Genomic DNA, 22,514 nt, shown 5'->3' on the forward strand with positions numbered 1-22,514 from the left:
TTATCACGAGACCGATCAGTTTTAATTTCAAAAGAAATCAAATCCACGCTCTCGAATATACTCACACGCCTGAAGAAGGTGACCATTTGGACGCGTGCACATAGCACAGAATAGAACCGCACGCTGTGGACATAGCGCACCGACATGTCGCTCGTGGACTGGGTGCGTAGTTCCAATGTGTATCATCCGTGGACATGCGCTAGTTTACGGGACGAAAAAGTGATTACACTTTCTCTTATGGACCTGACCGCTCTCAGGCTTCTCTCTGTAAACACTAAATTTTCATTATGGAGCATGTGAAAGAGAATGTCATTGAAGAACATGTCTCTGTTAATACGAAAATGTAGATTTAATAAGTATTGGAAATGCGGAGATTTTGTAAATTTATCGAGAATTCACGAATTACATGTCTCATCAGCAACTAGACTAAAACTTACAAGACATTTATGCGGCACGCACGCAAGCCCACAAATTTTAAATGACAAAGTTAGAAGATGCTTAGATTATCTCGGAAATGAATACAAAAGTGGATCCTGGGAAAATATTAATGATCTCGGATTGATTGATTTGAGTGCCTCTAGCAACTTGTTAAGTAAAAGAGTGCAACTTGTAGAAAATATTCGGGATTTACAAGAACTAGGTAACTAGAGAGAGTTTGTATGTACGTTTAAACCAGTAAAACTCTTGTAAGTTGTAAAATAATTTGTATTTTAGAAGATAGAATTAAATAGCTTTCTTCAGTTTCTCAATATCTCTGCACACACAAATTTTTATCAATCTCAATTCTGTATAATTTCTAATAAACGATAATAAATTGTTTTCTCAGCAAAAGAAGACACAGAGATGAAGAAATTGGCAACAGAAGAAGAAAATTTGTATAAGGAACAATTAAAAGAACTTGATGAGAAATTGTTAAACGTGATGTTGACTTATATTTGCAAAGAACCCTGCAACAGCATTCTGATTGAAATAACAGCAGGTGTTGGTGGTCAAGAAGCAATGTTATTTGTTAAAGACTTGTACAATATGTATATAAATTACGCTAAGTATTTAGGTTTAAATCACGATGTAATTGATTTAGAAACAACTGATAACAATGGTATTAGACATGCTACCATTATGGTATCTGGTGATCAAGCTTTTAAATTTAGACACGAAGGTGGTGTACACCGAGTGCAGCGAGTGCCAGCTACAGAAAGGTCTGGACGAATGCACACCAGCACTGCCACGGTGGCTGTATTACCGGCGCCGTCAGAAGTGGAAATCGCAATCAATCCAAAAGATTTGAGGATAGAAACGAAAAGAGCATCCGGTGCGGGTGGTCAGCATGTAAATACCACAGATTCGGCAATAAGAATAACTCATGTACCGAGCGGACAGGTGGTGACCTGTCAGATACACAGATCACAGATCAAAAATAAAGAAACGGCAATGACAAAACTGAGGAGTGTACTGTACCAACAGCAATTAAATCAGCAGACATCGGTCATCAGCAAACAAAGACGGGAGCAGATGGGAATGGGATTGAGGAATGAGAAGATTAGAACTTACAATTATAATCAGGATCGTGTAACCGATCACAGATTACAAAATGGAACATTACACAATCTAACAGAGTTTATGCAAGGTGGAGCGGCACTGGAAGATTTAGAAATTAGGTTACACAAGGAAATACAGATAAAGACTCTGTTAGATGTAATAAAAAAGTTGGAGATATAAATTTAAATGAAGGCTCTCTTTTTTTGTTTTTCTCTCAGGAAAAAGAAAAAGAAAACCAAATTTATCTTTCAGATACACAAATCCTAAATCTTAAATAAATCTTCAATAAATACTTATCTTTCGATTGTGTACAATTGTATGTAATTCAAAAATAAATTTTATCTTTAAAACTAATAAGAAAACTAAACAACAAAGTAAACAAGCAACGTATTCTAAACTATATTCAAACACAAATTTAGTATTAAGTATATGTATCCATTACATCCTTTTTTTTTACATGATTTCTTGTTCCGTTTTTAACATGTTTCAACAGCAAATTTCTACTGATGAGATTTTGGATATCTTCTTTTCGTAGTCTTTTTTTTCTTTATATAAATTAATGACATGAAAATTATGGAGTAACAAGATAAAAGGTACGTTTAAAAAGCTAACACCTGCGACGGATTTGTACAGTCGCCTATTGTCATTCTATGCATCGCCATTTCTGTAATACCGTGGTAATGAACAAAAGCTGCTGCAATTACCAACACATGGAAGATTTGGTGGCTCTGGAACTAAATTCAAACGCAATATAATCAGCAGACTGATAATTGACTTTCTTGCAAAGTTTCTGACATTTTTAGTACAAAACTTACCCAAATATCAAATTTTCCTGGGAAAAACCGTTCAGGTACTCTTAAAGCATAAAACAGTGCACCCAATATATACAAACATCCCATTAATATTAACCATCCGAGAGATGCTTGACTAATTGCCTTAAACCACCCTTCGGCAACAGCATAATGTACTGCTGGTATTACCTAAATTTAAAATCATACGAGGACTTTACTTAAACATGAATTCTCAGAGTTGTGTTATAAATGACAAATGTAAGTAAAAATAACTTACTCCACTAAGTCCAAATCCCATAAAAACTCCAGCTCTAAGTGGACGATAATTTGGTTCGCCAAATCGCTCCCAAAGAGAAACTACAATACTGGTTATGCCAAGAACAACAACCACCGACAAATAAATTAGTTTCGGTTGATAGTCACAATAAAATCCATAATAAAGCCACGGTACAAAACTACCCATAATAAGCATAGCTATGCCACAATAATCTAATTTTGAAAATAACTTTCCAACACATTCGCTGTGGCAATGAACTGTGTGAAAGGCAAATGACATTCCTAGGCAAAGTATAGCACCAGCAAAGAAGATACCAAATACCAATTTTTCTTCCAATTGAATTCCTACAGGAGATTGTGTTAGAAAAAATATAGCTATACCAATAAAGGCAACACAGCCTGTAAAAAAACAAAACATTTGTATGAATAACTTTATATGATCCAAAGTAAGAAAATACGGTTAAAACGACACACATTGATGTGTGATCTCCCTTTTTTTTTTTTTTTCAAGAGGAAACGTACCTAACAAATGTGTCCAAATATTGCCAGTTTCTGTATGAATTCGAAAAATACTTTTAAAGCACATATAAAATGAGGGAAGTGGTGGTCTATGGCCAGCATGTAAGAAATCATTGTCTTGCAACCATCTTGGCAGGTTTCGAAAATGACATTGTTTCCACGATGCCTCCCATACCTGCAAGTAAAATTTATTTAGCTTTAAATCCAAACTGACAAAATATTCTTCTGCCGTGATAATTTGATTTCTTTTACCTTTCGTACAAACTCCTCTGCCTGCTCTGCTGCGTTATGAGCTAGTGCACTTAGATCTATTTCATCACTCAGAACACCAGCCTTTAACACTTCTGTCATCTAGAATTTTAACAATAGAGATTCAGAATGATAAGCAATGGCGATTGCGTGTTAATATTAAAGCAACAAGTACCTCACAATCCAATAGATGATCATCTTCTGGAGTTGAAGGCAGAGGACATCCCACTCCATCTTCTTCCTCTGCCAAAACACTGACATCATCATCCTCTAATAATTCTTTAACTTCATGTAAACCAGGTATTTCACTAGTTAGCAATTCACGATCGCTCCATGGAATACGATGTCGTATTCCTCCCAATACTTCTGGCAAAATCTCTTCTTTTTCCTTAGCTTCCAGAATAACATCATCATATCGCGACATGGTTTAAAATTTAATTAACTGCAACTATGTAAATATCATTTCTTTCAATAAGGAAAGTGTATTAACATGTTTTATATTTATTATATATTTTGTATTATCGTTTTAATCAAAAATATAATTTTATAGATTAAAACATATTTAATCTTTTGAGTACCAAGCAGAGTCAAAAACAAATGCTTGCTAATAACACATTGTTTACAATATCTGAGTTTTTAGTATGTAAAACTTTATATCAAGAGTTTAAGCAAAACCAATTTGTCACAAATATATATATAGTTCATAGTTGACAGCAATAGCATTTGGTGGACACGCATATGTGTTTATAGCACTCAAAAGATTAAAACAAAAAAAGAACAAAAATAAATGTAATATCACAAAGAGAAATTACACAGCACTATATAATATGAAGAAATAACGAAGAAGTTAATGTACAAGTTAACGTATAGTGTAAAAAACTGACTGTTTCGAAATATATATAGATTAAGCGTACAAAGAGATACACATATTGAGATCAGAGTAATTGTTTGAAAGATAAGATCCGCTATTGTGTAGATGACGACAATACGCTTTCGTTAGTTTTTACAATTTATCTAGTCGAAATATATATATATATATATATATATATATATATATATATATATGTACCGTTACAAGTTCACTCTCGTTGAAAAACACATAAATAACCTTCTAGCTCTAGCGAGACTTAATATACATCTTATTATTATGTAAGACGCGATAAATACATATGCCGAGAATTGTTGTGTTATATCGACGAACTTACAAACTGAACTTTAACCTCCTCTTCGCTCATGTTTTCCTCTTTACAAGAAAAAAAAAAAATTACTTTTGCGATATAACGGTCATGCACCTTGAACGGTGACAGCACATGATATTGGCTCATTCGATGCACTTTGGACTTCCGAAATGACATGTCACGAGATTAAACTTCAAAGTTATATATGCGAAAAACACATCTGATCGAATCGAATATTATTACGGCACAAATATATAAACAAGAATAATAATAATTTATTTCCTTTACTTACCAGTTGCATGTGAAATATTTATGACGTTCACATTTGCGAATTTTTGAAAGTTAGGCTATACATATGTGTAGGATCTCACATACATATATCAAACTCGTAAAATCTCACATTACGTTACCTCTCTCTTTTCCCTTTCTCTTTTTCTTTCTGTGGTTTTACAGGGGGTGTATGTTATATAAATTACTTTCTCGTATACAAATCGTCACATTGGTCGATCGGTCGAATTGAATCAATGGGGATTGGTCAATTCCGCGAGAATAAAATCTTTTGTCCGAAATTTCTAGGGAAACCAGTTTCGCTGTCCAATGAGAATTCACAGTAACGTCAAAACTAAACAATTATCGATTGTGTACAGACTTACACGTCGATATATGCGATAATCGATTTTTCCATAACCACCAATCGATTTCTCTCCCCTCTTGTTCTTCAAACAAACGATGCGATATTGCATCTGCGTACATACTTGAGCAAGCAAACATTTAGTGTGCACGCGTGCGTTGGCATTTCCGTTCCTGTTGATTGCGAGGAGGTGAGTGAAAAATATGTGTTTGTTAATTCATTAGCATCGGCATTTCGATGTGATTCAACATCATTGTTTTGCGGTATGGTTTATATTTTACGTTTTAGAAATAATTTTTTTTTCTACGTAACGCCACGTTAAATATAAAAGAACGCTGACTCTTCTGAAACATGTTTTCGAGCTATTGTTTTGAATACTCTCAATTTTTCAGAGTATTTTCCGACATATTGGTGCCGGCACGTGTAAAAAAATACGTTTTTGATTGCGGTCCACGTGCAAATACGAATTGATCTTTTTGCCGCGAAAAGTGTCCGCACGCGAGTAAAACTTTTTGCCCAAAACGCAGTGAAGAAGATTGTTAGACTTGAAATTACCGAAAATTGTTAGAAAGTTTTAATTATTCATTACTTCGAATACATATATATTTATAAATTGCAGACAAAAATACATGTAGTTTTAATTTATTTTACTCTGCTCAAGTAATTCAGCAAAGTAGTATATATTATTACAAGTGCCAGTTTCAAGTTTTGTTGTTTCCTTCTCATCAGCATTTGTCTCTGCCATTATTGTTGTCGATTAAATGTAAAAATAACATAACATGTAGCATAACGTTAGAAGTTACTACCTATACGTGTATCTTCTTTAAAAATCTTGATATATATTTTGTGTTAAAAACCTAAGTTGAATAAAACTTTTACACAAGATTAACAATTATAGCTAATTGTTTTTCACACCTAGATGGAGTCCGATTACAATGAGGATCGAAGTGGATGGGGAGATGAGATGAATCGGAGCACCGATGAATGTAGCGGAGAAGATACTTTTGAGAATCCCGAAGAAGTATTGAATGAATGTCTGGATAAGTTTAAAACACCAGACTACATAATGGAGCCTGGAATCTTTGTGGAACTAAAAAGATATTTTCAAGCGGGAGGAAATCCGGAACAAGTTATAGAATTGTTATCAAAGAATTATACAGCTTGCGCACAAATGGCAAATTATTTGGCAGAATGGCTGATCATTGCCGGAGTAAAGGTCACTGATGTGCAGGCAATGGTGGAAAACAATTTGAAGGACATGATTCTCAAGACTTTTGATCCTAAGAAAGCGGATAAGATTTTCACGGAAGAGGGTGAGACGCCTTCCTGGTTGACAGAAATGATACAACACCCGACATGGCGATCGCTAATTTATAGGCTCGCGGAAGAGTTTCCAGATTGCCTCATGTTAAATTTCACTATTAAACTCATATCGGACGCCGGGTTTCAAGGTGAAATCACGAGTATTTCAACGGCGGCGCAACAGATAGAAGTTTTCTCACGTGTGTTAAAAACCGCAATTGCTGGATTTCTTCAAAATACAGAAAACTCGCAATCAAGTATACAAGAGTGTGCCAAAATGGTGTGTCACGGTCAGCACACCTACGTGTACAGCCAAGTCCTGTTGCAGATCCTTGCGCAGGAACCTCGCGGTGGGTTTATGATGAAAAGACTTTCTCAGGAAATCACCAAGTGCGCTCAACAGAATCGACACGATGTTACCCCAATAACAATGGCCTTGAACGGTGCTTCCAGTAGTCCTGCGGCTTGTCAGGCACTGGCATCTATGTTATCGAGAAATACTTTAAATCCCGCTGACATTACCGTATTATATAGAAATTACTCTGCGCCAGAACCACCGCCTATCGAGCTGTTGCGTAATCCTCAATTTTTAGGTAAATCAATCATATACTAAGTAATAAAACAATTACATATACACAATAGAAGAGTGTGGGAGAACCTTATATAAATATTTTCTTCACAGAATTACTGGTTGACGCACTTTTTAAGCCTGGTGTGAAGATAAATCCGGAACACAAATCAAAATACATATATCTATTAGCTTATGCCGCAAGTGTGTGTGAAGTAGCTCCTAAGAAAGGTAATACGCGCAAGATCAATAAGGACGAATTGAAAATAACGATACAAGCGATCGAGAAGGTGCACAACATATGTAACTTAAACAAAGGATCTACCGAGCTAATAGCAGAATTACAAACTCTCTATCAGAGCATACGGTATGATTTTTAACTTTTTTATGCATTTCTTTCCCTAAAAGAAGCGGTTTACTTAGATTTTGGTTTCTAGATTTCCTGCTGTAAGCGTGGGAGTTATACGATGGGTGGAATGTACCGTGACAGAACCGTCGTATTTCAAATTGTGTACGGAACACTGTCCTTTGCATCTTGCTTTGTTGGACGAGGTCGTAGCGTGTCACCCTCTGTTGCACCCGAAAATACTGAGACTGCTGGTGCAGTTGTTCGAAAGCAAGCAAGACGAACTGGAAATACTTGTGCAGGTACGTTTTGCGTTTTGAAAAATCACTTAAATGAGTAAAAATATAAGACTTTAAAAATCCTTTTTATAATGAACATTTTTAATTTTATCAGCTGGAAATGAAAAAAATGCTGATCGACAGAATGGTGAACTTGTTAAGCAGAGGTTGCGTGGTACCTGTTGTGTGTTATATTAAGCAATGTTGGCAACGCGGAGATACAGATGTATCTCTCATCAGATATTTCGTCACTGAGGTATATATACTCATTACACATACGTACTATTTATTTGATATAATCTCTTTTGATGACAATATATCTCACGTATTTGAAACAATCTAATCAGGTGTTGGATGCGATAGCTCCTCCGTACACAGCCGAATTTGTGCAATTATTTTTGCCAATGGTGGAAAACGAAGAGATTACCGGATCTATGCGAGGAGAGAGCGAGAACGATTTAGTTTCAGAATTTATTGGTGAGTAACACTAATTTATAACATAATACGAAAACAGGGATTTTTGCAAAATAAAATCTGATTTTCTCCTTTTCAGTACATTGCAAGACACAGTACCCTGTTGTGAGATGACGTTATAAAACTTAATTATGGATAGATAAAATCAAAAGAATGAAAACAAACAACTCGCGAAGAACAAGTTTGGTTTATACGAAGAAGACAGCGATGGTCGTTATACATAAACTTGTAATCGGATGAATCTTCTGCATCCATCTGTGATACATCTCATTATCTAAGCATTTTCTGTAACAAAAGTATATACATTTTGTCAATGTTATTATAAATTATAAATTTTAAGAAATGCTATTAATGATGACAAGCATAAAGACAAATGTTAATTGTTTTGCAAACCGTTTGGATCATTACATTTTTATAACATTTAATTAAAAAAAAAAAAAAAAAAAACAAAAGACATTCGACATTATGTAACTTCGGAAATAAAGAAACAAATGTCATATTGCATATTTTAAACACACACATGTATAAATACTTCAACATTACTAAAGTTGAGAATTACTTAGTATTTTTAAATGAGATTGATTAGACATTGATTATAAATTTATATAAAACAAGTTAATTAATATAAATCAAAATTGAAATATCCCTCAATGTGACAAATATGTCAATGTGCTGTCAATACAAGGGTCATTGTGATATATCATATCAATAAACACAATGTTAAAATTTTCTTGCAAACACTCTAAAAAACAGATAATTAATAGTCAAAATCATATAAGTAAGAAAAAACAAATGAACATCTTTTTTAAAAAAAAAAAAACAAGCATTTGAAAATAAAATCATCTTTAAGAGAACACACATTCTTTTTGTAGCACACAAACTTACTACAAATTATTACCATCACATTTTTTCAGCTGCAACAAAATAGAGATTGTACATAAATATAATTGATAACTAAAGACTATAAGTAAAAAAATTAAAATAAAGACTAAAAAAGACTATAAATAAAAATATAATTGAAGATATATATATATATGTGAAACTGTATACCTTTATATAACAAAAAAAACAAGGTGTATATAGATTGAGATTTTGTTGAAGATATTTGAATCAATATCCCAAAATATACGTACTGATAGGTTTTCCATCTTTCCATTGAGTAAATTTCACGTTGACTTCGTCACGTTTAGCAGCTTCTGTTCTTAGATCGGTTTTCAAAGCTTGTCTGACTAACCTGGCGGCTATCTGCGAGTAGTTGATATAACTGCGACAAGAAAAATGAAATTACATTACATTCGTATATACGCACAATTTTGATTTACAACGTTTTATTGCTCAAGAGTTGACAAAGTAAAATTTTAACTGTATATTTGATACAACAGTAACGAGTATCAGGTTACATAACGATTTTCATATATCTGACACAATGAGAAATGTAAAATAAGAAAAGTAACTTTGAGAATGAATAATTTTATTACTTTAATCCCGCTTGTCTCCACGCCGACATTTTTGTTGTTAAAAATTTATCTTAACAACAAATGAAACGAATTTCTTGCTAAATACACAAACAAGTACAGCAGAAAGCTTATGTTAAGCTTATGTTAAGGGCTTCTGCGGACAGAGGACGCGCGGTTTGCGGTCTAGAAGCGATACAGCCAATCGATATGCTGCTTTTTCATAAAGCCCGTGTCACACTACGTATTGCAGACATGAATTGGATTGAGATTGCGGATCGGAAGTTAGCCAATCAAGACGAAGCAGCTTCGTCGGCAACTTGCGATTGCGCTTTGTTTACTTGAACATAACCTTTCGTAAAAACTAGCGAGAATTAATAGAAGAAGACCGTGTTGCCTACAAACATCGCACAGACGGTTTAACAACATCGCATAAAACAAAGTAGTGAAAAAACTAACGAAAAGATGAGACAAGTATTAAATAGATTACTTTTTAACAGACATATCTTTGTTTTGTCTAAAGACAGTAAAAGATTCGCCGGTCACAGCAAGTGGGCGAATATAAAACACACAAAGGAAAAACATGATAACGAAAGAATGATGCTCTTTTGGAGTCTTAAATCGCAAATGAAAGTTGCGATACAATGTAAGTTACGTGGAATTCTCAAAGAAACTATTTGCTAGATATTAAAAATATGTGCATATAAACATTTAAACACGTATTATAATATATGTAAACATAATTGTAATATATCTTAGAGCAGATTACGTGTATATGTTTGTCACTTGATGTATCTAATTTGTTACGCCTAAGTACTTTGAAAATTTTGGAAATATAAACTATATTTAAAACATTGCAAAATAAGAAATGGTGTCGTTTTTAGTAGGTGGCAGTACAGATCCAGATAAAAATCTAAAATTATCACAGGTCATTGAACGAGCCAAAAAAGCAAACATGCCGGTTGCCTCCATAAAATCTTTTCTCGAAAAAATGGAATTCTCCGGTAATAAGACAGAAAAAGGTTTGCTAGAAGTTCATGGACCAAATGGTTATATCATGCTTGTGAGTTTTACAACAGACAATCCAAAGTCATTTACAGCTAAACTGAATGGAGAACTAAAAAAGACTAGGTATATGAAAAAACAGATAAAGTTTTGTTTTATACATATAGATATATATGTATAAACATAAACTTTTTTTTTTTTAATCTTGTAGAGGGAAGGTCATGAATGTTTTTCCTGGAAAAATGTTTAATCATGTAGGTACTATTATAGTTGAAAAGAAAGATGATTTGGATAAAGCTGTGGAAGATGCCATTTCTGTTGGTGCAGAAGATGTGGAAGAGTTTGAAGAAAATAATGTAAAATACTTTCGGGTATGTAATGTACAAAAGAAAGAACAATTTTCATATATATAAACATTTAATAATATTCATGTCTGATTTTTTATTACAGTTTAAATGTGAACCAAAGCTAGTGAGCAAGATAAAGAGTTTGTTAGAATCTCTTCACTACTCTGTAGTTTTTGCAGAAGAAGAGTACGTACCAAAAACTGTAATAAATTTAAACGAATCAGATTTAAAATTTGTTTCTGAGATTCATAACAAAGTTCTAAACTTAAGTGATGTCAATTGTATATACGATAATCTAATATAATCTACGAAACTGTCCGCCACATATTCTGAAAAGAACTCTAAACCAATATAAAAAGAAAAACCTTTTTTTGTGTTGGTTTTATAAAAATGTACATAAGATAGTAAAATTGTATATAAATGTTATATATTGTCATAAAAATTGAGAAGCGTTTACAACTTACAATGAAAGCTTTTTTCACATGATTTATAAAAGTATTGTATGTGTGGGTATACATAAATATATATTAATACATATTAAATTATATATGTACATATAGAACATAAAAAAGTATATAATATATATCCAACAATATATATTAATATATTTTTATTAAATGATTATACACATGCATATGTATATATATATTTAGGGATGTGCTAATATCTAAAAATCCTGAAAGTTTGTTCGACACAAATTTGTTCGGGTACGTATTTTCAGGATGAAATTCTTTTTGCAAAACCTGATATTCGATTTAAGATATGATTTTTTCGACTGATTTTACATTTGATTATATGATGACATGTAAAAACACTTTCTAACTTAAAAATGTAAGATCAATCAGAAAAATCATGTCCGAAATCGGGTCTCGAATCAAGAATTTCATCTTGAAAATACAGACATCCAAACAAATTTTATGTTGCATAAACTTTCGGGATCCTGTCGGAATTTGACCCGAGACTCGGATACCCGCACACTTCTAATATGTGTATATAAATTTCTACATAATCCAAATAAAGTTTTTACATTTAAATATTATAAATAATGATAATTAAGAAAGTTCCCATATTGTAAAATTATTATACAATTTGTTTTAGCTATTAAATGTTTACACCATATCCTTCTATAGCACGAATATTAGAACCAGGAAAATCTAATATTGCTTTGTTATGATAAAGCGCTATCAGCAATTTTTTAGACATTTGTCTTCTTTTTTCACAGACGTTGAACAAACTACCAATGCTATTCATAGTGTTTTCATTCCAACTCAAAGATGTATCACTGACTTCGGTATTTTCTGTTTTTTGTTCCGTATTGATCACAGTAGTATCACTAAATTCGACATCTTTTATCTCCTTGTCGTTCTTTTTCTTTTCTAACTTTTTAGCATTCGGAGTTTCCTCTTTTCCAGTATTTTCTTTATCAGTCACTGTTTCTTCATGCGTATTACTTGCAATCTTTTCATCTTCAATGACAAGTTTTTTCTTTTTCTTCTTTGGTTTGATATTTTGTGATGGTTCTTTTTTTTCGCCTGTAACTGCTAATACTTCAACTTTTGCTGTGTTTTCATTTTCGTTTTCGTTTAGACAAACAGTTTCTTCCTGTTTCAAACTCATTTTATGTAATATCTCACTATCTTCTGAATTATTGCTTATTTCAGTTTCAGTTTTACAAATATTTTTATTTTTCTTCTTTTTCTTCTTTTTACATTCTACAGATTCTACTTCTTCTCTCCTTTGCTTCTCTGGTTTAACGTTTTCATCTTCTTTTGTTTCTGTAATATCATTCGATTTTTCATCACTAACTGTAGTTGTAGCATTTTCAATAATTTTCTGTTTCTTTTTCTTCTTTGAGTTTTTATTCGCAATATTTGTTTCAATTACATTAGCATTCAAATTATTAACTTCCACTTTTGTTTCAATTTCTGACATTTCTTTTTCTTGTTCTGGCGATTCTTGTATCGTTTCTAAATTGGACGCTTTATTTGATTTCTTACGCTTCTTCTTTTTTTCGAGTACATAGCTCGGACTCGACTCGTTTTCAGGGACTCCGGATAATGGTATTGTTGTCGCTGACACCCAAGTCCATCCTTTCTTTGTTTTGAATCCAAGCGGACCTGATTCTTTGTTCTTTGCTCTCTTAACTTTACGTAAGTTTTTTGTGGGATTTATACAGTATTCCACTATTGAGATACGATTATCAAATGTCACATGTTTTTTGGCACATGCTTCATCTGTCAAATCTAAAGCGGGGTTTTCTAAGCCGAACTGTGCTCTGGATACTTCAAATTCTTTGCCATTACAACTTTCCTCAGATTTCACGTCTAAATCCAGACCTAGATTTGTAATACCATCTTTACTATTGCTTTCTTTCTTCGATTTCTTTTTAGCACTACATTTTTCACTTTCATCAATATGCAAAGAGTCATTTTCACACTTCTTCTTTCTTTTCTTTGAAGACTGTTTATTTATAAAATTGGTTTTGGATGTATCAGGGCTACTAGGACTATTCAGAGTTAAACAAGGATTATCAAAAGCATAATTACTCTTTTCACCAGAATTATTTGATACTTCGCAATTGAATGATAATACATTCTCTTTAACAGCATTCTTTTTGTTTACCGGAAATCCAAATCCAACTCGTTGCTCATCCTCACTTTCTTCTACGTTATCAGGCGTACAGATTGAACGTTTTTCACTTTTGTTTGACTTAGTTTTCAAAGAATCTATTGTTAAATCGTTAGTATTACTTTTACAACTCAATTTATGTTTGAAGTAATTCTTCATGCTACCACCATTTATCGTAAATCCATTGTTACTATCTTTGATGTCATTAGTGACATCTTTTTCAACTTTTGATTGATCCTCACTGACCCATTCTTTTTGACCAAATATATTTGCCAAGTCTTTGGATTTATATGTACTTATATCTTTGCACGTTTGAACTTTTTGATACCTGTAAAACAAAAATATATTTTTTAATTACACATTATATATTCACACTAAGGGATGTATATTTATTGTAATAAAAAAATTTATATATTGTGACATACATACAACAACTGATCATTTACATATACCTGTTTCTCTGTTTTGATGTAAAATCCTCTAAGTGTTCATTTGAACTATTACACTTGCTTTCAACATTTTCAACATTATCATTCATTTTTTTACCCAGTTGTTGTAATAAATCGTTATATTTTTTCTCATATGTAGTCCATGCTTCATTTTCATTATATCCTAAACCTTTTTTAACAAAAACAACAAAACAATTTGATGACACAATGTCTTCATATTAATTATATATAGTCTTTTTCAACAGTTTTTCTTGCTTTAAATTAGGTTTTTGAAAATAAAAGGAACTTAATTTTGACCTTAAGTCACAAGAAACTCTGCTGTATATAAAATACAATTTGATTCATGTACTTACAACTTCTATCATTTTTCTGTACAATATTGATATGTTGAGTAATACCCTGTTCATTGATGCCTAGTCCTTTTCCTTTTGACCAGCCCATTTTTTCTAACATTTTCTGACCAAATTTATTGGAATCTGTTTTGATAATATCATGTTAATATTTTTGGGTATTTTTGAGAGGAAAAAGTTTACTCAGTCCACATACATTTTGATGAATTTGTTTTAAAATCAAATGACCATAAATTCATCAAAATCAATACGAACCAAGGAATAATAAACTAGTATTTTTTTTTTTTTTTTATTCGAATCTTTAGTATATTTTCATTTATGAGATTAGCCACAAAAACACTTTTCCGAACCTCTACTCTACTGTGGATGTACAGTGAGCTCTGAATCACCACGTAAATCAAGATTAGGTTAGATTAGCTATATTCGCATACATGTAAATAATAAGATGCAAATGGAAAATTTTCGGTGAATGTTTTAAACGTATATCGTATCATATATAGTTTCAAGATTACCTTCACTCCACCATTTCCCATTTGGGTTAGGACTCAACTTATGTTTCCGTCGGCGCTCAGCGAGCATGGACATGATTTCTCACTTTGATTTCTAACTCAAAAATAATATATATATACAAATAATAAATGTCTAATTTCTTTACAATAACACGTATTTTATTACTCGCTCCGTCAATGAATGGCATCAAATGATATTAAACACATGCTAATTTGCAGATTGCTGTGTGAACACCGTGAACGCCGTGAACTCTCTCACGGTGAACTCTGGCGTCGCAACGGTAGAGTGAGATTGAAATGATTGAAAGTGAGATAGCGCCAATAGTGACGGTTCGAGGTTCTTCTACATATGTTCCCAACCTTCTATTTCTATTCTCACTTTTCGTTCTATATAGAACCTGATTGATTGATTCTCGTATTTTATGCGTTAGATAGAGCTAGAGTCTACAATGAAGGTAGTAAGGCTGCAGGAGTAGAGAGTAAACTATTTTTCAATGAATTAACAACGAAAATAACGATGGGAATAACAAGCATAACTTGGAGTAGCCAATCATATCGTCTCATCTATCATACGCAAATACGCTTAGACGATATGATTGGCTAACGCAAGTTACGCCGCATGTAAAGGCAGCCTAATGTTTTTTATAGAGTGAGATTTATCAAATAAGCGCAAACCGAGTATTAATAGTCTTATGTAAGGACATTGGTCTACGACGGCGCCACATACCGGGTGGCCGCGATCGGCGCACCGACCTGCGACTGGCGCGAACATGTGATTGCCGGAATCACGTGAAAAACAAGTGATTTATGTTTTTAGGTTCATAAAGGCAAAAGTTGGGTTGCATCAGCCGTACCGGTTGAATGTGCGTAGTTACGCTGCGAATATTTTTGGACAATTCTCGGTGTTTTACACCACTTTCTTTGTTATTATCTGTTAGTTTAAACCAGTATACAACTCCGTGGCTAGGCGTCAGGAACCCAATCCACGGTTTTAAACCTATCATCAAAAAAGACGTAGAATGGCGTATGGACTAGCTTTGTAGGTCCACTGAGCCAAAAGAGCACCAAAAACCAACCAAACAAGTGATTTCGAGAGCGCTCGAGAATCGTGAAATCGAGAAGCTTGAGCCGGCGAAAAATCAAGCGAAAAACGATTCTGGTTAAACCCGGCGAACCAGACGGGGACGTAAACGAGTCGTTGTGTCGAAAAAGAGATTGTCGAGCCGTGATAGTCGAATTGTCGAGTTGTCGTTGTAGATCGCTGTAGTCGAGTTGTATCGCATTCTATACTGTGTGATAAATTGTATTGAGCCGGTAAAGGAACGAGCGTGTGAGTTTGATTGATTTGTTCCGTTATTTGTCGTTCGAAACACATAATTGTCGTTGTTGAGTCGCGTGAGCGCTGTTGTCCTTGGCTGTGTCGTGAAAGCAAGGATAACATTGAGACATTGTGTCAAGGTTGCCGGTCGTGTCGTGTTGATAACGTGTCGGGAAGGGAACAAAAGACAAGGTGACTGTCTGCCGATCTTTATTTGTAGTTTACCTTTCAAATTATTAACTGTCTTGTCGAACATTTTGAGAAAGTCGAGAAGAATAATAATCTTACAGTTTCAGAAGTGGGATTGAAGCCCGTGAACATTGAGACAATACAGTGAAGTTTAGGAAGTGTCGTGGTGACAATTATTTAATAAAAATTATAAAGAAAGTGTCGTCGACTGAAGTTCTGCCCAGGAGTCAGCTCATAGATCGTGCATCATTAGATAGAGCGACGCTCGATCAACTAAAAAAAGAAGCTCGTAGTTACGGGCTTCCAGTGACGGGAAATCGAGCTGAAATAATAGATTTGATAATGTCACACCTGGAGCGTCACGGTCCGACGGATATGGTCAAAGAAGAGGCGTCACAAAGAACCAGAGCCGAACCACCTAGAGCGGCCGGAGCCATGTGCTCGTCAGAGCCGTTGACGGCAGAAGTATTCAGAGCGACAATGCTGCAAATGCAGCAGCAGCTGATGCTACAACAACAACAATTTATGACGCAGATCATACAACAACTTACAAGACGTGACGAGGTGCTATCGGAGATAAGTGGCGGAGCGACGGCTGGAATTAATAGAGTCGAGAAAGCAGGGCCGACGGAACGGGCAAGTGTCCAGCAGAGATCACCACTTGTAACAGAAAACGGAGTTAGAAGTGTTGACGGTTTCACTAGTGTAAGTGCAACTAAATGGCTTGCGACGCAGATTCCAGAGTTCGGAGGATCGGACAGCGAGAATGTGCAAGTGTGGATCCGACGTGTAGACAGGGTGGCTCAAATACATGGTGCGACGGATGACGTTATATTGGTGGCCGCGTCTAGTAAACTAACGAAGTTTGCTAAACAATGGTACGAGCTGCAAGACGGCTCAGTGATTGAGTCGTGGGGTGACCTCAAGCGGGAGTTAGTTAAGATATTTGAGAGACGCGTACCGTTTTACAAGGCCATGCAGAAGATTGAAGCCAGGCGATGGAATCCTGCAAAAGAGACTTTTGATCAATATTCTCTGGCAAAATTATCGCTAATGCAGCAGTTAAACTTACCTGTGAAGGATACGATCCATCTAATAATTGGTGGAATCACGTCGAGTGCAATGAGAGCAACTGCACTGAGCGCTGTTGTCCTTGGCTGTGTCGTGAAAGCAAGGATAACATTGAGACATTGTGTCGAGGTTGGCCGGTCGTGTCGTGTTGATAACGTGTCGGGAAGGGAACAAAAGACAAGGTGACTGTCTGCCGATCTTTATTTGTAGTTAAAGTTTATTAGATGGTAAAAGTTAAAAAAGTACATATCTTCTATGATAAGGATTATATATATATATATATATATAACATTATTATATATATATATAATATTATTTAATATAGTAATATTATTAGTATTATTTAAGAAATTATCCATAAGTAACAGTCGTCCAATGCAATATGAATTCAAATGTTTTTATATTAAGATTATTATTATGTTTATATTATAAATTTTGCATAAGCACTTGATAATTTTTTTTTGTATTGAATAAAGTCAAAAAAATTAAATTTAAATAAAATACAAAAGAGTACACATTTTCTATCAGTTTTTGTATTATCCTGACATGTCAAAAATAAAAAAATTAACAGTATTAATTTAAGTAAATAATAATCTTAAATTTAATATTGCAAAACCTTACATTAATGTTTAGATCTAAGATTTATCACATGTCCTGGAAAGTAACATTTTAAGATCTAATTACATCACTATTATCTTAAGCAATGTTATTACAAGCTTTTCTCTAATGTTACATTTAATATTGATAAAATCTGAATTCAGGTACTCTATTAGATATCTGTCTATTGTATAGCATTCACTATTATTTTCTTTGATTCATAAATTTTTGCCAACTCTCAGTAACAACAACAACGCTCTTCAATGTTTTACTAGCCCTATATTTTTCAATAGTGTTATTATCATTATAGTTATATATATTATTAGTGTCATGCAAAGAGTCATTTTTGAACTTCTTTGTTTTCATTGGATACAGTATTTGACAATCAGAATCAGAATCACTATCAGAGCTACTACTATCTATTGTTATTACGAGAGGTTCTTCAGAAGCATAATTACCCTTTTCACTAAAATTATGAAGTAATATATTCTCCTTGTTCTTGTTAAGTCCAAATCCAACTCGTTCCTTCTCACTTTCCAAACTATCCATGTTGTGAGATGTGCAGATTGAACTTTTGTTTAACTTCTTTTCGCGTTCTTTCATCTTTTTATCGAAGTAATCTTCTTTACTTCCTCTCAATGAAGAAGTATCTTCTTCATTGTTCTTAGAATTTAATGACTTTAACAATAAGTCATAGTTGTTCTGAAATATATCAGTTTCTTGCTTTTTGGAATATCCTAAACCTTTAACAAAAAATGAAACAATTTTGATTGCATGATACATATCTAATTATATATAATCTTTACAGCAGTTTTTTTAAAAATTAAGATTTTTTCTATAAGTACGAGAAGTTTGGTCCCAATGGCTTAAGTCACAAAAAACTGCTGTATAAAAAATACAATTTCGTTCATGTACTTACAACTTCTATCATTTTTCTGTACAACATTGATAATTTCAGTAATACCCTGTTCATTGATGCCTAGTCCTTTTCCTTTTGACCAACCCATTTTCTCTAACATTTTCTGGCCAAGTTTATTGGAATCTGTTTCAAAACAAAAATCTCATTAGATATTCATTAGAAGGTCACAATATTTTATCAGCAATATTTTAATAAATGTCTAAGATCTACAGTTTAATAGTGTTTTCGACTGGTACAAGTTAAATTGCTTCGAAAACGTTTTTGAAACATTCTGGAACGATTCAATTCGTACTGATTAAAATTGCATAAAAGCGGGATCCAAATAACCATGGTGAAATAAGTAATTCCACCATGCAAATAACCACGTGTAAATAATGTTAGATTAGGTTAGATTAGGTTAGGTTAGATGTAAGACCTGTTCTTTTGTAGCTTTTTGCAAGGTCTGTAGAAGACAGTTTGCCTGGTAACTCTCGACCAATCAGAAAATGCGGGAGTGACGTCACTCAGCGTGCCCGTTTAAATTAATACGAGTTACATGGTTCGAATATTATATGAAATATGCAACTATATTGCTATTAAACTATCAAAATATATAATATAAAACAAAGCACCAATCATTGATTTATTGCTAGCTTCATAGGTGCAAATGGTATTGTTTGATACGCTGAGTAACGTAACAATATGGTTGCCACCACTCCGACGCTTTGGTTGCCATTGGTTACCAGGCAACCTCTTTATTCTACAGACCTCTCTATTCTATTGAATTTTTTGCACCGTTCTCTTTTTCTCTTCAAAATGAAAAGAAAAAGAGAAAAAATGACCTGTGCAACAGGCTAAAAAGAACAAAAAACCGATGGACACATGCGCGCATGATGTATAGTATTTACGGAACACAGCCATGGCGGCGTCCCATTGAGCAAAAATTTATAGTGGGATGGAATGCGCGTAAGGGCCTGAACACAATAGAGAAAATGTTAGAAATAAGAATTAAAAATAGAAGTTAAATGTAATATAACAATGACAAAAAATAAAATATAACATAAAATATAGGAAGCATGTCACATGACTGCATGATATACAACTTCTATTTATATATACATTTATATGTTATATTTTATTTTTTCGCATTGTGCATCAGGACCTGAGCACAATAGAGAAAATATTAGAAATAGAAATTAAAAACAGAAGTTAAATATAATTAAATATATTTTAGAAGAGAGAAACAAAGATAATATTAATGTTGCGTTCTCGGGCAGCACGCTATCAGCGCTATTGCGTTATCTTTGTTTTACATCTAATAAGCAATAAAGATAGAATGATGCAACAGCGCTGATAGCGCGTTCCCCGAGAACGCAACCTTAATATTATTGTGGGGCGAATAGAAGCATGTTGGAGCATGCGACGCGAATCTCTAGAAAATTTGAGTCGTGTTACGTTTTGCTGACGTAGCACATGCTGCGTACATGAAAAGATGTCTGTATGCTATGCATATGAAGCTATGCGATTGTATGTGCGATAGCCGTAATTTTGTTTCTTAGAATTATTTACCACGTGACTCGTGAAAAAAGAAACGTCAAAAATCACACAAAACGAAAAAATTTGCTCGTTTATTTGCGATTGGATATTTTTTATCATAAATCTTTTCGGTCTACACCATAGATTTATATAATAGACGGAACATTGGGTGTGTTTAGCCGAAGCTAGCGCTACGTAGCGCTACGTAGCGCTAGCTTCGTCTAAACACACCCATTTATATGACGAAGTTGAGAACAACATTAAAGGACAAAGATAGTGCTGGAGTAGTTGTATCTCTCTCTTACAATAAGATGGTAGAAGACCAATCATCTCACAAGTCTATGCTATCACCTTTCACTTTCTCTCAACTGACTCTCGAACTCTATCTTCGTTGCTCTCGGCCTGCCGCGGCCACCAATCGACTCACTGCTAGAAAAGAAGAGAATTACTCCACGACTATTTCTGTCTCTTTTAACGAAGCTTCAGCTCCTCTTACACGAATGTTCCGTCTATTATATAAGTCTATGGTCTACACGTGACCGCATCCCAACTTTTTCACATGCAATAATTCTTTTACGGACATACAAATCGTGATTTTTAAACAAGATGCACATCGAAAATTTTCCACGGATTTTTTGTGTAAACGTTTGTATATGTAATTAATTATATATAGTTAATGTTACTGTAAAATGATTACCTTCACTCCAGAAATGCCCGTTTGGATTAAGACACACCGGTTGCTTCCGTTTGCGTTGAGTTTTATACATCGACATTTTTCTAACTTCAAAAACTGATACAATGTTAAAAAACAATGTATGTATAACTAATAAAATATCTAATTCCTTTGTGTATTTCACTACTCGATGCGCTTGGTTCGGTGTTCACCAGTGTTCACTTTCCGAATGTTCTCAAAGAGAAGAGAAGAAAACGAAAGAACGAAATCTTATCCTTTTCTGTGCATCTCCTCTACTATTACCTAACCTAACCTAACCTTAACCTACTATTAGAAAGTTCTAGCGATTGGCCGGCAGCCGCGGCGTTATTTTCACTTTTCCCACTTTTCTTCTATTGAGAATAAAATTTTACTGCGCATAGCGGAAGAAAAGCGGATAAAGTGGGAATAGCGTTGTTGCGCGTGGATTGGCGCGACACGCTAACGTCTCGACTTGTTGACGTCTAATGGCTGTGGATTGGAGAGACTTTCTAGTAGGAAAAATCGAATCTGCGAAACGAACGAGTTTTCTTCCTATCGGTTTCTCTTCTCAAATTGAACGCAGTATAGTTGTGTTTTCAAGAGCCTCTCTCTATAGAGTGAGACAAATGAACTCTGAACTGATGCAGCTAGTTCAATGAAAAAGAACAAAGTAATGTTTATAAACTTTTTTGGAGGAAGTTCCACTTTAGGCTCGATTTCTTCATATCTCCAGATAGTTATCTTCTAGATAAAGGTATACAAAAAGATATACTTTTTTAAATCAAGTTATTGAAAACTTATCAAAGGTAAAGAAATTGGGCATTAGTGCTCGCGACAATCAGCGAACGTAGGTCGAGTTTACGAAGTTCTGTCGCATTGGTCGATTTACCAGACATGATCAATGCGATTGGACAATGTGGACGCGGCTTACGCGAGCGATAAGTTGAACTAACTCTAATTATTCGTCGATTCTCCGATAATAAGATCTGATTGGATAGATGAGTTGCAATCCAATAGGTTTTTTTTTTTTTTTTACCTGAACTGGCTACACTAGTTCATAGTTTATCTTTCTTCTTCCAATGTGGAGTGAAAAAGATGAACTCTGAACTAACGCAGCCAGGTAAAAAAAAACAGACCTAATCTTAATACTGATCTGGGAATGTAGTCCTGATTGCAAAGTATGTGTTTGCCGACGCAGAGAATAACAAACAGAGAATCTTGTATTTACGATAGAAGAAAATCTGTTGGTATTATTATTTATTAGTTCTTCTTCACTATTCTCAACATATAATTGAACATATTATATATGAATTTGATA

At 34.0% G+C, this 22,514-nt stretch overlaps 7 protein-coding genes across 17 annotated transcripts; 3 read left to right on the plus strand and 4 right to left on the minus strand.

The window, feature by feature from the left end:
• The first annotated feature begins 254 nt into the window (after nucleotides 1–254).
• On the plus strand, nucleotides 255–1,726 carry LOC109861681 (peptide chain release factor 1-like, mitochondrial). The gene is made up of 2 exons (XM_020441423.1): nucleotides 255–640; nucleotides 827–1,726. The coding sequence occupies exons 1-2, from the start codon at nucleotides 307–309 to the stop codon at nucleotides 1,717–1,719; spliced, it is 1,227 nt and encodes a 408-aa protein (XP_020297012.1). The 5' UTR covers nucleotides 255–306; the 3' UTR covers nucleotides 1,720–1,726.
• Nucleotides 1,727–1,914: 188 nt separating this feature from the next.
• Nucleotides 1,915–4,970, minus strand: LOC109861682 (adiponectin receptor protein). 4 transcript variants are annotated; one of them, XM_020441426.1, is made up of 8 exons: nucleotides 4,845–4,970; nucleotides 4,580–4,772; nucleotides 3,550–3,822; nucleotides 3,378–3,476; nucleotides 3,129–3,300; nucleotides 2,608–3,005; nucleotides 2,355–2,519; nucleotides 1,915–2,273 (listed from the first exon to the last, which is right to left on the minus strand). In XM_020441426.1, the coding sequence occupies exons 3-8, from the start codon at nucleotides 3,796–3,798 to the stop codon at nucleotides 2,139–2,141; spliced, it is 1,218 nt and encodes a 405-aa protein (XP_020297015.1). In that variant the 5' UTR covers nucleotides 3,799–3,822; nucleotides 4,580–4,772; nucleotides 4,845–4,970; the 3' UTR covers nucleotides 1,915–2,138. The 4 variants fall into 4 exon arrangements, with proteins under 4 accessions (XP_020297015.1, XP_020297014.1, XP_020297016.1 ...); XM_020441425.1 differs by lacking the exon at nucleotides 4,580–4,772; XM_020441427.1 differs by lacking the exons at nucleotides 4,580–4,772; nucleotides 4,845–4,970 and adding an exon at nucleotides 4,444–4,570.
• Nucleotides 4,971–5,269: 299 nt separating this feature from the next.
• LOC109861685 (negative elongation factor D) lies at nucleotides 5,270–8,322 on the plus strand. Of its 2 annotated transcripts, none has more exons than XM_020441434.1 (7): nucleotides 5,270–5,373; nucleotides 6,103–7,078; nucleotides 7,168–7,420; nucleotides 7,491–7,701; nucleotides 7,793–7,933; nucleotides 8,025–8,154; nucleotides 8,231–8,322. In XM_020441434.1, exons 2-7 carry the CDS (start codon nucleotides 6,103–6,105, stop codon nucleotides 8,263–8,265), a joined length of 1,746 nt encoding a protein of 581 aa, XP_020297023.1. In that variant the 5' UTR covers nucleotides 5,270–5,373; the 3' UTR covers nucleotides 8,266–8,322. The 2 variants fall into 2 exon arrangements, with proteins under 2 accessions (XP_020297023.1, XP_020297024.1); XM_020441435.1 differs by lacking the exon at nucleotides 5,270–5,373 and adding an exon at nucleotides 5,390–5,446.
• LOC109861686 (protein stunted-like) lies at nucleotides 8,230–9,775 on the minus strand. 3 transcript variants are annotated; one of them, XM_020441437.1, is made up of 4 exons: nucleotides 9,630–9,775; nucleotides 9,285–9,415; nucleotides 9,050–9,065; nucleotides 8,230–8,436 (listed from the first exon to the last, which is right to left on the minus strand). In XM_020441437.1, exons 1-3 carry the CDS (start codon nucleotides 9,656–9,658, stop codon nucleotides 9,052–9,054), a joined length of 174 nt encoding a protein of 57 aa, XP_020297026.1. In that variant the 5' UTR covers nucleotides 9,659–9,775; the 3' UTR covers nucleotides 8,230–8,436; nucleotides 9,050–9,051. The 3 variants fall into 3 exon arrangements, with proteins under 3 accessions (XP_020297026.1, XP_020297025.1, XP_020297027.1); XM_020441436.1 differs by having other exon boundaries at nucleotides 9,037–9,065; XM_020441438.1 differs by lacking the exon at nucleotides 9,050–9,065 and having other exon boundaries at nucleotides 9,630–9,774.
• A 188-nt stretch (nucleotides 9,776–9,963) lies between these two features.
• Nucleotides 9,964–11,535, plus strand: LOC109861684 (probable transcriptional regulatory protein Cthe_2075). Of its 2 annotated transcripts, none has more exons than XM_020441432.1 (4): nucleotides 9,964–10,251; nucleotides 10,493–10,736; nucleotides 10,822–10,981; nucleotides 11,061–11,535. In XM_020441432.1, the coding sequence occupies exons 1-4, from the start codon at nucleotides 10,071–10,073 to the stop codon at nucleotides 11,259–11,261; spliced, it is 786 nt and encodes a 261-aa protein (XP_020297021.1). In that variant the 5' UTR covers nucleotides 9,964–10,070; the 3' UTR covers nucleotides 11,262–11,535. The 2 variants fall into 2 exon arrangements, with proteins under 2 accessions (XP_020297021.1, XP_020297020.1); XM_020441431.1 differs by having other exon boundaries at nucleotides 10,490–10,736; nucleotides 11,061–11,533.
• Nucleotides 11,536–11,543: 8 nt separating this feature from the next.
• LOC109861683 (ankyrin repeat domain-containing protein 11-like) lies at nucleotides 11,544–15,216 on the minus strand. Of its 2 annotated transcripts, XM_020441430.1 has the most exons (5): nucleotides 15,060–15,216; nucleotides 14,897–14,987; nucleotides 14,388–14,510; nucleotides 14,038–14,203; nucleotides 11,544–13,913 (listed from the first exon to the last, which is right to left on the minus strand). In XM_020441430.1, the coding sequence occupies exons 2-5, from the start codon at nucleotides 14,967–14,969 to the stop codon at nucleotides 12,059–12,061; spliced, it is 2,217 nt and encodes a 738-aa protein (XP_020297019.1). In that variant the 5' UTR covers nucleotides 14,970–14,987; nucleotides 15,060–15,216; the 3' UTR covers nucleotides 11,544–12,058. The 2 variants fall into 2 exon arrangements, with proteins under 2 accessions (XP_020297019.1, XP_020297018.1); XM_020441429.1 differs by having other exon boundaries at nucleotides 14,897–15,216.
• Nucleotides 15,217–17,836: 2,620 nt separating this feature from the next.
• On the minus strand, nucleotides 17,837–22,456 carry LOC109861690 (PIN2/TERF1-interacting telomerase inhibitor 1-like). 3 transcript variants are annotated; one of them, XM_020441446.1, is made up of 3 exons: nucleotides 21,200–22,456; nucleotides 18,988–19,110; nucleotides 17,837–18,811 (listed from the first exon to the last, which is right to left on the minus strand). In XM_020441446.1, exons 1-3 carry the CDS (start codon nucleotides 21,273–21,275, stop codon nucleotides 18,273–18,275), a joined length of 738 nt encoding a protein of 245 aa, XP_020297035.1. In that variant the 5' UTR covers nucleotides 21,276–22,456; the 3' UTR covers nucleotides 17,837–18,272. The 3 variants fall into 3 exon arrangements, with proteins under 3 accessions (XP_020297035.1, XP_020297038.1, XP_020297036.1); XM_020441449.1 differs by lacking the exon at nucleotides 21,200–22,456 and adding an exon at nucleotides 19,403–19,982; XM_020441447.1 differs by lacking the exon at nucleotides 21,200–22,456 and adding an exon at nucleotides 19,280–19,383.
• Between the last annotated feature and the right edge of the window lie 58 nt (nucleotides 22,457–22,514).

This window comes from Pseudomyrmex gracilis, unplaced genomic scaffold, assembly GCF_002006095.1.
Source record: "Pseudomyrmex gracilis isolate BER0280 unplaced genomic scaffold, ASM200609v1 scaffold_925, whole genome shotgun sequence".
Taxonomy (NCBI): domain Eukaryota; kingdom Metazoa; phylum Arthropoda; class Insecta; order Hymenoptera; family Formicidae; genus Pseudomyrmex; species Pseudomyrmex gracilis.